This window comes from Barbus barbus, assembly GCF_936440315.1.
Source record: "Barbus barbus genome assembly, chromosome: 3".
Taxonomy (NCBI): Eukaryota; Metazoa; Chordata; class Actinopteri; order Cypriniformes; family Cyprinidae; genus Barbus; species Barbus barbus.
Window position 1 is genome coordinate 45,915,021 of NC_136731.1, and position 14,210 is coordinate 45,929,230.

The 14,210-nt window shown below is 41.5% G+C and overlaps 1 protein-coding gene across 1 annotated transcript in view; it reads left to right on the top strand.

The window, feature by feature from the left end:
* LOC306847740 (putative ATP-dependent RNA helicase DDX47) overlaps positions 1-10,550 on the top strand; it is a 30,851-nt gene extending 20,301 nt beyond the window's left edge. Inside the window, exons 7-12 of the mRNA XM_079381867.1 lie at positions 7,385-7,501; positions 7,582-7,728; positions 7,913-8,050; positions 9,305-9,375; positions 9,486-9,615; positions 9,694-10,550. Coding sequence (XP_079237993.1) covers positions 7,385-7,501; positions 7,582-7,728; positions 7,913-8,050; positions 9,305-9,375; positions 9,486-9,615; positions 9,694-9,831 — 741 coding nt within the window. The 3' untranslated portion in view covers positions 9,832-10,550. The remainder of the gene's footprint in view (positions 1-7,384; positions 7,502-7,581; positions 7,729-7,912; positions 8,051-9,304; positions 9,376-9,485; positions 9,616-9,693) is intronic.
* Positions 10,551-14,210: the final 3,660 nt, after the last annotated feature.

The window sequence follows — 14,210 nt, forward strand, 5'->3', positions numbered from 1 at the left end:
CTGTGTTTAAAGCGGTGGTCCAGACCTGATTAAAGCGGTGGTTCTCTGTGTTTCAGAAACACAAACTCTGTTTAAAGCGGCGGTTCTCTGTGTGTCAGAGACACAGACTGTGTTTAAAGCGGTGGTCCAGACCTGATTAAAGCGGTGGTTCTCTGTGTTTCAGAAACACAAACTCTGTTTAAAGCGGCGGTTCTCTGTGTTTCAGACACGCAGACTGTGTTTGAAGCGGCGGTTCTCTGTGTGTCAGAGACACAGACTGTGTTTAAAGCGGTGGTCCAGACCTGATTAAAGCGGTGGTTCTCTGTGTTTCAGAAACACAAACTCTGTTTAAAGCGGCGGTTCTCTGTGTTTCAGACACGCAGACTGTGTTTAAAGCGGCGGTTCTCTGGGTTTCAGACACACACACACAGACTGTGTTTAAAGCGGTGGTCCAGACCTGATTAAAGCGGCGGTTCTCTGTGTTTCAGACACACAAACTGTGTTTAAAGCGGTGGTCCAGACTTGATTAAAGCAGCGGTTCTCTGTGTTTCAGAAACACAAACTCTGTTTAAAGCAGCAGTCCAGACCTGATTAAAGCGGCGGTTCTCTGTGTTTCAGATACACAGACTGTGTTTAAAGCAGCAGTCCAGACCTGATTAAAGCGGCGGTTCTCTGTGTTTCAGATACACAGACTGTGTTTGAAGCAGCGGTCCAGATCTGATTAAAGCAGCGGTTCTCTGTGTTTCAGACACACAGACTGTGTTTAAAGCGGCAGTTCTCTGTGTGTCAGAGACACAGACTGTGTTTAAAGCGGTGGTCCAGACCTGATTAAAGCGGTGGTTCTCTATGTTTCAGACACACAGACTGTGTTTAAAGCGGCGGTTCTCTGTGTTTCAGACACACACACACAAACTGTGTTTAAAGCGGTGGTCCAGACTTGATTAAAGCAGCGGTTCTCTGTGTTTCAGATACACAGACTGTTTAAAGCAGCAGTCCAGACCTGATTAAAGCGGTGGTTCTCTGTGTTTCAGACACACAGACTGTGTTTAAAGCAGTTGTTCTCTAGACTGTTTAAAGCGGCAGTCCAGACCTGATTAAAGCGGCGGTTCTCTGTGTTTCAGACACACAGACTGTGTTTAAAGCGGTGGTCCAGACCTGATTAAAGCGGCGGTTCTCTGTGTTTCAGACACACAGACTGTGTTTAAAGCAGCAGTCCAGACCTGATTAAAGCGGTGGTTCTCTGTGTTTCAGACACACAGACTGTGTTTAAAGCAGTTGTTCTCTGTGTTTCAGACACACAGACTGTTTAAAGCAGCAGTCCAGACCTGATTAAAGCGGTGGTTCTCTGTTTTTCAGATACACAGACTGTTTATAGCAGCAGTCCAGACCTGATTAAAGCGGTGGTTCTCTGTGTTTCAGATACAGACTGTTTAAAGCAGCAGTCCAGACCTGATTAAAGCAGCGGTTCTCCGTGTTTCAGACACACAGACTGTGTTTAAAGTAGTGATCGACCGATATTGATTTTTTTATAACCGATACCGATACCAATTATTTGCATGTCTATGTGCCCAATAACCGATATGTAGAACCGATATTTATTTACTGTTATAAAGTAAATAAATGACTGCGTGAAGTAAGTCCATACTTCACTTTGGTTTTACCTCCTTTCAGTCATCTTAACAAAAAATGTTTTGAGAATTAGCAGTCTTTCATGCAGGGCTCTAGACTCATTCTTCCCACTGATCTCACTTTTGCGCACGAGCACATAATTTGGTTGCAATTTGTTTTTTGTTTTTGCTACAACATTTGATTAATCAATGCATGCTGATGAACTTTTATCATAGTTTATAGTTATATGGTAATGAAAGTGTTCAACATTCAACTCGTTCTTTTTCATCTGTATTATTTGTGATTTATATTTTGTGATCAGGAATTCCTTTTTTCGTGCGCTTTTTACTTTCAAATTTGCGATCTTGGTGTCACATTTTACAAGAAAAGATCATTGTCTGTTTTGCTTATATCTATACACCTTTCACTTTTTAAGACCAAAACAAAAGATGGATTCATTGTTATTCTTAATTAAAAAGCGCAACAACAATAAAACAGTAAGTTGACAATGACAAACTCTTACATAACATTTATCAACAAAAGCTAATAAGACGAGGCATGGCATAGGACACACCACATGCTGTACTATATACCTAGTATATTACAGAATGTTTATCAAACTCTGAGGAAGCAAATAAATATTAATATATATTTTTTTTTTAATTAAGGAAAGCCTCCATAGCATAACCTGAGGTAAACAGCAAAGATAACAAGCTTCTCAAAACGAAAACAAAAAGAAAAGTAAAACTAAACTGGCTGTAGCTGACAGGACTTCATGTTTTTTCTACAAGAATACCACCACGTTCACCTTCTCTGGTTTAAGAAGCGGTCTTTTACTTTAGTTTGAAAACAAATCCATCCGATGCGCTCCATCCGCGACGCGCACCTTCACGCTCGTGCTGACGCGGCGAGTATAAACCAGGCTCTACCCACTAAGCGCTCGCGCTGAAAGCACCTCTCTTCACGTGATCAGTGAAATCTGACTCCTGCTATAATGTGCTGCGGCTGGCAGCGCGCGCTGTATGAAGGAGACGCTTTGGAGCAGCGCAGACCTGGCACTCGTACAAATGCGACCACGTCAAATTTTAACTCGCAAACAATTACCATTTTGGTCGCAGTCTAGAGCCCTGTCATGTTAAATTTAATCTTCGTATTACAACAATAAAAAACATTTTATTTATAAAAAGCTTTAGCAGCAACACTAATATTAGCAGTAAGCAAAATGAACATAGAAAGTCTAATGTTTTCAAATGGAGAAAATAAAGGAAAGGAGTCATATCAACTTCATTTTTAACTACAGTTTTAGTAGGTTTATAAGCTGTTTAATAGGATAAAGAGTGAAGAATAATTCACTGGATAATGTTAATTCACGGAATAATATTCTCTGGAATATTGGAATATAACAAGCATTGTATTTTATTGCATTTCTCAGCTGGCATGCTCTAAATTATGCTGCTGACAGCGCGGTTTATCTGTGCCTTTACACAGAACTATAGGCTACTCAAACTGCCATCGATCGCGGAGATAATAAATAATTAATTTCCATAGAGTTGTATTAATTTAGATGTTTATAAACGAAATAATGGTTATATAGTAAGTGTTAATACAATTTAGGGTGCTTCAAAAAAGTGAATCTTGTTAAAAGTTACATGCGGTGTCCGAGCTGGAGCATTTCTTGAGCATCAACCGCTGAGTGAACTGCAATATGAAAGCGGCTTCACGAGACTAATGATGAGCATATAGACAACAGAGAGAGAATTACATTCAGCGCTTTTCTTTCCAACATGCAATCATTCATGGCTGTATTATTTAATTCATGCAAAGTTACGTCTTTATTGGGAGAGGACTTGACGGATTATCTATGTGACTCCGACTTCACGAGACTAATAGACCACAGAGAGAATTAAATTCAGCGCTTTTATTTCCACCATGTGCTAATTCATGGCTGTGTTATTTCAGGCAAAGTTATAGCCTATCTTTATAGGGACAGGGCTTGACAGAGTATCTTATTTATCATATTTCTTAGAGCCAAGTTGCATTTAAACTATATATCAGGCATTTATGTAATACATCTAATTTGTGCATTAATGCCTGTAATATTAAATAGTTCACTAACTACAGCAAATCAAGTACCTGCACGCTGTTGCTGTCTGGTCTCCCCTCAGATGCGCTGCAATTGCGATCCTGCGCGCAATTCTGAAAACGTCCACAAGATGGCGGTGTTTATCGGGGAATCCGATATTACAAAACCGATATTCGATTATGGAAAAATCCTTAAATATCGGGAAAAATATCGGTAAATCAATATATCGGTCGATCTCTAGTTTAAAGCAGTTGTTCTCTGTGTTTCAGACACACAAACTGTGTTTAAAGCGGTGGTCTAGACCTGATTAAAGCGGTGGTTCTCTGTGTTTCAGACACACAGACTGTTTAAAGCGGCAGTCCAGACCTGATTAAAGCAGCGGTTCTCTGTGTTTCAGATACACAGACTGTTTAAAGCGGTGGTCCAGACCTGATTAAAGCAGCAGTTCTCTGTTTTTCAGACACACAGATTGTTTAAAGCGGTGGTTCTCTGTGTTTCAGACACACAAACTGTGTTTAAAGCGGTGGTTCTCTGTTTCAGATACACAGACTGTGTTTAAAGCAGCAGTCCAGACCTGATTAAAGCGGTGGTTCTCTGTGTTTCAGACACACAAGACTGTGTTTTAAAGCAGCAGTCCAGACCTGATTAAAGTGGTGGTTCTCTGTGTTTCAGACACACAGACTGTTTAAAGTGGCAGTCCATACCTGATTAAAGCAGCGGTTCTCTGTTTTTCAGATACACAGACTGTTTAAAGCAGTGGTTCTCTGTGTTTCAGGCACACAGACTGTTTAAAGCGGCAGTCCAGACCTGATTAAAGCAGCGGTTCTCTGTGTTTCAGACACACAAACTGTGTTTAAAGCAGTGGTTCTCTGTGTTTCAGGCACACAGACTGTTTAAAGCGGCAGTCCAGACCTGATTAAAGCAGCGGTTCTCTGTTTTTCAGACACACAGATTGTTTAAAGCGGTGGTTCTTTGTGTTTCAGACACACAAACTGTGTTTAAAGCGGTGGTTCTCTGTGTTTCAGATACACAGACGGTTTAAAGCAGCAGTCCAGACCTGATTAAAGCGGTGGTTCTCTGTGTTTCAGAGACACAGACTGTTTAAAGCAGCAGTCCAGACCTGATTAAAGCGGCGGTTCTCCGTGTTTCAGACACAGACTCTTTAAGGCTCCGGTTCTCTGTTTTTCAGACACACAGACTGTGTTTAAAGCGGCGGTCCAGACCTGATTAAAGCGGCGGTTCTCTGTGTTTCAGATACACAGACTGTTTAAAGCAGCAGTCCAGACCTGATTAAAGCGGCGGTTCTCCGTGTTTCAGACACAGACTCTTTAAGGCTCCGGTTCTCTGTTTTTCAGACACACAGACTGTGTTTAAAGCGGCGGTCCAGACCTGATTAAAGCAGCGGTTCTCTGTTTTTCAGACACACAGACTGTGTTTAAAGCGGTGGTCCAGACCTGATTAAAGCGGCGGTTCTCTGTGTTTCAGACACACAGACTGTGTTTAAAGCAGCAGTCCAGACCTGATTAAAGCGGTGGTTCTCTGTTTCAGATACACAGACTGTTTAAAGCAGCAGTCCAGACCTGATTAAAGCAGCGGTTCTCTGTGTTTCAGACACTCAAACCGTGTTTAATGCGGTGGTCCAGACCTGATTAAAGCGGCGGTTCTCTGTTTCAGACACACAGACTGTGTTTAAAGCGGTGGTCCAGACCTGATTAAAGCAGCGGTTCTCTGTGTTTCAGACACACAGACTGTGTTTAAAGCGGTGGTCCAGACCTGATTAAAGCGGTGGTTCTCTGTTTTTCAGACACACCGATTGTTTAAAGCGGCAGTCCAGACCTGATTAAAGCTGCGGTTCTCTGTTTTTCAGACACACAAACTGTGTTTAAAGCGGTGGTTCTCTGTGTTTCAGATACACAGACTGTTTAAAGCAGCAGTCCAGACCTGATTAAAGCGGTGGTTCTCTGTGTTTCAGACACACAGACTGTGTTTAAAGCGGTGGTTCTCTGTGTTTCAGACACACAAACTGTGTTTAAAGTGGTGGTTCTCTGTGTTTCAGATACACAGACTGTTTAAAGCAGCAGTCCAGACCTGATTAAAGCGGTGGTTCTCTGTGTTTCAGACACACAGACTGTGTTTAAAGCAGTTGTTCTCTGTGTTTCAGACACACAGACTGTGTTTAAAGCAGTTGTTCTCTGTTTCAGACACACAGACTGTGTTTAAAGCGGTGGTCCAGACCTGATTAAAGCAGCGGTTCTCTGTGTTTCAGACACACAGACTGTGTTTAAAGCAGTTGTTCTCTGTTTCAGACACACAGACTGTGTTTAAAGCGGTGGTCCAGACCTGATTAAAGCGGTGGTTCTCTGTGTTTGACACACAGACTGTTTAAAGCGGCAGTCCAGACCTGATCAAAGCAGCGGTTCTCTGTGTTTCAGATACACAGACTGTTTAAAGCGGCAGTCCAGACCTGATTAAAGCAGCGGTTCTCTGTGTTTCAGATACACAGACTGTTTAAAGCAGCAGTCCAGACCTGATTAAAGTGGTGGTTCTCTGTTTTTCAGACACACAGATTGTTTAAAGCGGTGGTTCTCTGTTTTTCAGATACACAGACTGTTTAAAGCAGCAGTCCAGACCTGATTAAAGCGGCGGTTCTCCGTGTTTCAGACACAGACTCTTTAAGGCTCCGGTTCTCTGTTTTTCAGACACACAGACTGTGTTTAAAGCGGCGGTCCAGACCTGATTAAAGCAGCGGTTCTCTGTTTTTCAGACACACAGACTGTGTTTAAAGCGGTGGTCCAGACCTGATTAAAGCGGCGGTTCTCTGTGTTTCAGACACACAGACTGTGTTTAAAGCAGCAGTCCAGACCTGATTAAAGCGGCGGTTCTCTGTGTTTCAGATACACAGACTGTTTAAAGCAGCAGTCCAGACCTGATTAAAGCAGCGGTTCTCTGTGTTTCAGACACACAGACTGTGTTTAAAGCAGTTGTTCTCTGTTTCAGACACACAGACTGTGTTTAAAGCGGTGGTCCAGACCTGATTAAAGCGGTGGTTCTCTGTGTTTGACACACAGACTGTTTAAAGCGGCAGTCCAGACCTGATCAAAGCAGCGGTTCTCTGTGTTTCAGATACACAGACTGTTTAAAGCGGCAGTCCAGACCTGATTAAAGCAGCGGTTCTCTGTGTTTCAGATACACAGACTGTTTAAAGCAGCAGTCCAGACCTGATTAAAGTGGTGGTTCTCTGTTTTTCAGACACACAGATTGTTTAAAGCGGTGGTTCTCTGTTTTTCAGATACACAGACTGTTTAAAGCAGCAGTCCAGACCTGATTAAAGCGGCGGTTCTCCGTGTTTCAGACACAGACTCTTTAAGGCTCCGGTTCTCTGTTTTTCAGACACACAGACTGTGTTTAAAGCGGCGGTCCAGACCTGATTAAAGCAGCGGTTCTCTGTTTTTCAGACACACAGACTGTGTTTAAAGCGGTGGTCCAGACCTGATTAAAGCGGCGGTTCTCTGTGTTTCAGACACACAGACTGTGTTTAAAGCAGCAGTCCAGACCTGATTAAAGCGGTGGTTCTCTGTGTTTCAGATACACAGACTGTTTAAAGCAGCAGTCCAGACCTGATTAAAGCAGCGGTTCTCTGTGTTTCAGACACTCAAACCGTGTTTAATGCGGTGGTCCAGACCTGATTAAAGCTGGTGGTTCTCTGTGTTTCAGGTGCAGAAGCTGCAGCGTGCGGCTCTACAGGATCCTGTTAAATGTGCTGTTTCCTCCAAATACGCCACCGTCGACAAACTGCAGCAGTATTACATCTTCATCCCGTCCAAATACAAGGTTCTCTCTTTATTAAACGCTGACTCTGAGGGGAGTGCTGTTAGTGAATGTGTGTGATGTGAGCTTGTGTCTGTTTGCAGGACTGTTATCTGGTTTCTATCCTAAATGAACTGGCTGGGAACTCCTTCATGGTTTTCTGCGGCACGTGTAATAATGCCCAGCGGGTGGCACTCTTGCTCAGAAACCTGGGTATCACAGCCATCCCTCTCCACGGACAGATGAGTCAGGTACACACTCAGATCATCTGATTTCATGATGTGGTCAGATTGAGAACATGCAGTAAATAGTGATTTTCTTGAGTAGCGCAGCTTCACTCCTGAATCCATCGGTGATCTCTGTGAAGCTGCTTTGACTCAGTGATGTAGAAGCACACGAGACTGTGGGTGATCTGATGTGGGTCTCTGTTTCCAGAACAAGCGACTCGGAGCTCTTAACAAGTTCAAGTCCAAGTCTCGCTCGGTCCTGCTGGCTACAGACGTGGCGTCTCGAGGCCTGGACATCCCACATGTGGACTGCGTCATCAACTTCGACATCCCCACACACTCCAAGGTGAACACACACACACGCTTTACTCTGCTGTGATAAAATCAGGTTCAACCCTGAATGCAGAGCCACGGGAACTGTAAACATCCCAAACACTTATAGAGGAACATACAAATTAATGAAGACAGTTATATGAGAATGAAAACATATTTGTGACCCTGCACCACAAAACCAGTCATAAGGGTAATTTTTTTAAAATTGAGATTTATGCATCATCTGAAAGCTGAATAAATAAGCTTTTCATTGATTTATGGTTTGTTAGGATAGGACAATATCTGGAGTCTGAAGGTGCAAAAAAATCTAAATATTGAGAAAATCACCTTTAAAGTTGTCCAAATGAAGTTCTTAGCAATGCATATTACTAATCAAAAATTATGTTTGGATATATTTACAGTAGGAAATGTACAAAATATCTTCATGGAACATGATCTTTATTTAATATCCTAATGATTTTTGGCATAAAAGAAAAATGTATAATTTTGATCCATACAATGTATTGTTGGCTATTGCTACAAATATACCTGTGCTACTGATTACTGTTTTTGTGCATAATTTAATCTCTAAAATTATGCACAATTTAAAATCTGCAATACCATGGTGTAACCACTAGATGGCCGTATAGCCCTATACATAAATATATATTAACCGTTTGCTGCAGAGTGAGAACGTAAGACTTAAAGCACATTACTTGTATTATGTTTGGATATATTTTCAGACATTATTAAAGACTAGTTTTAGTAAAGGTTTATATTTAAATGTTGATTTGAAGTTAAAGCGTGATCAGTCACATGAATCATCAGAATAAATATTGACTCAGTGTGACCAGAGCGATATTTTGAAATGTTTAATTTTACATTTACATTTATTAATTTAGCTGACGCTTTTATCCAAAGCGACTTACAATTGCTATATATGTCAGAGGTCGCACGCCTCTGGAGCAACTAGGGGTTAAGTGTCTTGCTCAGGGACACATTGGTGTCTCACAGTGGATTCGAACCCGGGTCTCTCACACCAAAGGCATGTGTCTTATCCACTGCGCCATCACCACCCCTTAATTGATTGTTTACATACCATGAACCGAGACGGTCTGTGGTCGAGTTGTGCATCTTCCTTCTGTTTAGGGCTGTCAAAAAAAAAGTAAATTTTGAATATTTGTCGAATTTAAACTAAAAATCCACATTCAAATGCAAAAACGCTGCATTTGAATTTTAGGTGTGCATTTTGTGATGTTTTGTTGATGATGAATCCGTTTTCTCTCAGGACTACATCCATCGTGTAGGCCGCACAGCCAGAGCAGGGAGATCTGGGAAATCCATCACCTTCGTCACACAGTCAGTCTCAGGCTTTCTGGCTTGTTAATTTATTTTTCAGTGTCGGTATGTTAGTAAAGCACATGGTTTCACACAGGCTCTTATTGTGTTCTTGCGCTCTGTTTGTGCAGGTATGATGTGGAGCTTTTCCAGCGAATCGAAGCACTGATCGGGAAGAAACTGCCCGCCTTCCCTACACAGGAAGAGGAAGTGATGATGCTAGTGGAGCGAGTTAGCGAAGCGCAGAGATTCGCACGGATCGTGAGTCCTCTGTCTGTGTTTGAGCTCTCAGATGAATATGAATGTGTGTCTGATGAATGCAATGTCTGTTTCTGTCAGGAGATGAAGGAGAGCTCAGAGAAGAGGAAGCGGCCGAAAGCAGACGAGGAAGCGGATGATGATAGAGAACAGTCGAGCGGTGTGAGGAGGAAGATCAAGGGCGGCTCCTTCAGAGGAAGAGCGAAACGAGGACGCTGAGGCTTTTCTACATCTAATAAATTCTGCATTTTTTCCCAGTGCAGCGTCTTGCTTTTTATTTTGGCTTTTTGACCACAAATAGTGTCTCATACACTACAAAAAAGGATTTTCTTAGTATTTTTTATTCTCCGGCACTGTGCCGGATCTCCGACGTGCAGTGTTTGGCTGTGGAAAAAATAATCATACATTTAAACAAAAAAAAAAAGCGGTGTGATGCAACAAAATACAATAGAACTTATAATCAATGATGCTGTCTACACTGGATGCGGCACGTCAACAAATCCCGACAGTAAACTGCTGGCTCGTTCTATTTATAACTGACAAAGTTCAAATGATTTGCAATGCTTTGTCGCGGCCAGTGTAGATACGATGTGAACGCAAAAACATGGCAAGTGTGAAGGAAAGAAACGTGGACGGAAAATAGATGATTAAAATGTGAATGGACTGAACAGTTTTGAGTGAGAGTGACTGATATCTTTATGGAATACATGTGCTGGTTCACATTGAGTTCAGTTTTAACATTTAAAGTTTGCTTAAATTTATTTTCATGATCTGAGGTAAAATATCTATTGTTGTTTTCACTATGGCTATAAAGATCACGCTAAATGATATTCAAACTTTTTATTTGTCACATACACAATTATACAGGGTATAACCAGCAGTGAAATGTAGGTCAGGTCCGCTCCAAGGACAGTGCAATTATAAAGTATACAGATATTAAGAAAAAGAAAAGTAGAAAAAATAAGAGAATAAAATAAAAGATAAAAAATATAAATATAAATGTGCAGGTCAGTATGTTGTTGACTTAAATAGTAATAAGAGGAATGTGCAAACAGTTGTCCAGGGTATTTGAATAGCAGCAATATGAGGTAGAGAAAAATTATGAATAGCTATTGATATGGTGATATTTACATGGAGTCATGTGATGTTATGACACAGAGTTAGAGTTTAGGAGCCTGATGGCCTGGGGGAAGAAGCTCCTCCTAAGTCTCTCAGTTTTTGCCATCAGGCTACGGAAGCGCTTACCAGATGGAAGCAAAGTGAATAGATGGTTACCAGGCTGATTTGAGTCCTTGAAGATTTTGACAGCTCTATTTTTGCAGCGTTTGAGGTAGATGTCCTGCAGAGAGGGGAGAGCAGACCCTGAGATGCGCTCAGCTAAGCGCACAACTCTCTGTAGTGCTTTGCAGTCCTGATTGGAGCTGTTTCCATACCACACTGAGATGCACTGAGTCAATACACTTTCTATGGTCCCTGAATAGAAAGTTTTCAGGATTGCTGGTGAGACCCTGAATTTCCTTAGCTGTCGCAGATGTTACAGTCTTTGCCTGGCTTTCTTGACCTGTGTTTGGATATGTGTAGTCCAAGTCAGGTTCTCTGAGATGTTTACACCGAGGCAGAGATGCTCACAAGTCTCTGAGCTAGAGTCCAAGTCAAGTCTCAAGTCTCTGAGCTAGAGTCCAAGTCAAGTCTCAAGTCTCTGAGCTAGAGTCCAAGTCAAGTCTCTGAGCTAGAGTCCAAGTCAAGTCTCAAGTCTTTAAGCTAGAGTCCAAGTCAAGTCTCAAGTCTCTGAGCTAGAGTCCAAGTCAAGTCTCAAGTCTCTGAGCTAGAGTCCAAGTCAAGTCTCAAGTCTCTTTATTATATTAAGTCTCTGGTTATAATAAGTGTTGCATCACGTACAGCGACCCATCCAACACTGCATAGCTATATATAAAGAATTGAAAGCATGTGATATGTTATTATGACTCCTTTATCTATTAGCATACAGTATCAGCTTTGATTTTTATATATAATCAGTGTAAACAGGCTATTGCAACATGACAAAAACACCAAGAATGCTTTACTTTTAAGTTAATATTATCTGTATTTTGCCTTGTAGCATGAGAACACAGTACAGTACAGACCAAAAATTAAGAAAGACTTAATATGGTCAAACATCACATTGTAGCTAAATGCAAAACACTATTGCAACAAACCAAACGATGTGAAATATATGAAGAGTTCAGATGCAAAAGCCATCTGAAATTTTCTTCAGAATGATTATTTGTTATCAAGCTTGTATATTTAAGTTCAATAATTTCACTTAAATGGCAATGCAAATGCAACTAATCATAGTTTATAAACTACTGTAAGTCAACACATCCCAAACTCTCAAACCAGTGTAATGTTACATGATCAACAATAATCCTGTAACCTGTTTGCAGACAATGTTAATTAACGTGATGGAAGCCAGCGGCACGTAAATGATTACGTTAATCGACCACCACAAGTTTGGCAATTAACCCTTGTATAGTGTTCGGATCTGTAGGACCCGTTTTCATTTTTTATCAAGAGAAAAAATATACGATTAATTATTTTTCAAACTCAGACTCATTGGCCTTGGCTCATTTTCTGTGAAGAATATATATCTGAACACATTTTCAATGACCACACTCAGTCCCGGCGCCATGGGCGGGCAATGGGGGGCCTGGCCCGCCCTGTGAGTCACTAGTGCCCGCCCTGGACGAGCCTGCTGAGTAAAGAAAACTTTGTACTATTCAAACATCAGTTATTATTTATTTACCCTTGCATTGAGAAAAAGCGGAGATCTGTTTCCTCCAGGCTGTGCGCGGCGCTCAATCTGAAAGGAGGCGGGGTGGAGTTACGAGTAGAGCCCTGCATTTCGGCCCTGGCCCGACGGTCCCCGACTTTTTTACGCCTCTAGAGCCGGGCTTCGGGCCAATTTCCACGTCATAGTTCAGACGCGGGCCGGGCATCGGGCCTGTTTTGGGTTTCTCCTTATTTTATATTGTAGACATCTATCCATTGGCGATGAAAAAAATTGCCGCGCTGGTGGAAACAACACGAGACCGTGCCGCGACTGAGAGCAGCTCGATGGTGTTTAGTGTCTCGCAGCAGCAGCAGCTGTTCTGCGTTAAAATGCACGCAATAGGCTAAAGCTTGCTGCAAAACCCCAGCAAACATAACCATGAATGTGTCTGCGGGAAATAGTAATTAAGGAGATATTTGAATTATTTACTACTAAACTAATTTTTCTGAGTCTGTGTCGCAAGGATGAAGTTACTGATCCTGACTCGTCGTCTCCTCATTAGACGCGCCTTTAGAGAGAAATGCATCTTTATTGATTATGATTAAAATTATAATAAACGAGTTTTTGTTTTCATTTTTTTTTATTTCATTAAGTGATAATTTAAAGCTTTCTATAGATATATGTACCATGTCTGTGAGGCATGTATTCGCTCAGCTTCGGTTCATTTTTGGGAAGCGCTCCTGTTAAAGACGCAGAAAGCGTATCATGTTTGTTTTCTTTGTTTTATAAAAGAACTACCTTTTGTTGGTATTGTGAGTGCACACAAATACAAGTAGACCCTTTACAGGTCCGAATGATGTATTACTCTTACCTTTATCAATAAATAAATAAATGACGGCGTAGGTTATTTTAATTTGTTTCCACTGAAATAAATCCATGTGTTTGCTGGTGCCTCCATGTCCTGCAGAGCGCGTTTTAGCTTCCACTCTCCACACAAACTTACATATAGGCTAGCGCACATTATTATTATAGCAGGTTTAATGTTTAAACATTGTTATATACTTGAACTGTTTTAGTATATCTATAGATTTTATTTTAGGCACGTCGTGATGATATGAGAAGGCTAAATTGATCAAACATAGGCTATGATCAGCTCATGCCGCTGGCCGCTTGGTCGTTACTTAAAAAAAACAAAAACTTATAGGCTATTTAACGAACAAAAATGCTCCAAACGTTTTTCTAAATTAACTTAATAAAAAAACAAAACGAAATATGTTAATTTTGCCATTACACACAAAACTGAACAATTGTAATTGCCGAAACAGTAGTATAAACTGTTTTAGGAGAAGGGGGAAAAAAAAGACGGGCTCGGGTTGGACTCGGGCCAGTAATTCTGATAAGCTGTCGGACGTGATCGATTTCAAAAGCGAAAGTGAAACCAATAAAACAGCGCACATAAGAAAGCGATTGCATGCTTTAGCGAGCGTCAGCGACTCACCCCCCCCCCCCAACCAACAAACACACACACACACACACACACACACACGTGATTTGTGCCCCCCCTGGAAATTCAAATGCCCCCCTGATGGAGGTGCCCTGGCACCGGCTCTGACCACACTGGTCACACACTCTCTCACACGCACGCACGCACGCACACACACACACACACACACTCACTCACTTGGATATGTGGTTTACGGGACTCTCCATGGGCGTAATGGTTTTACTAATGTACCAACTGTATAATCTATCCTTAAATCCAAAGCTAACGATGAATGGCACAGCAGTCGACATGTTTGTTCGTTGTCCTCTAATGTATGGCGGCCGCGCCTAAAAAAAAAAAAAAAAA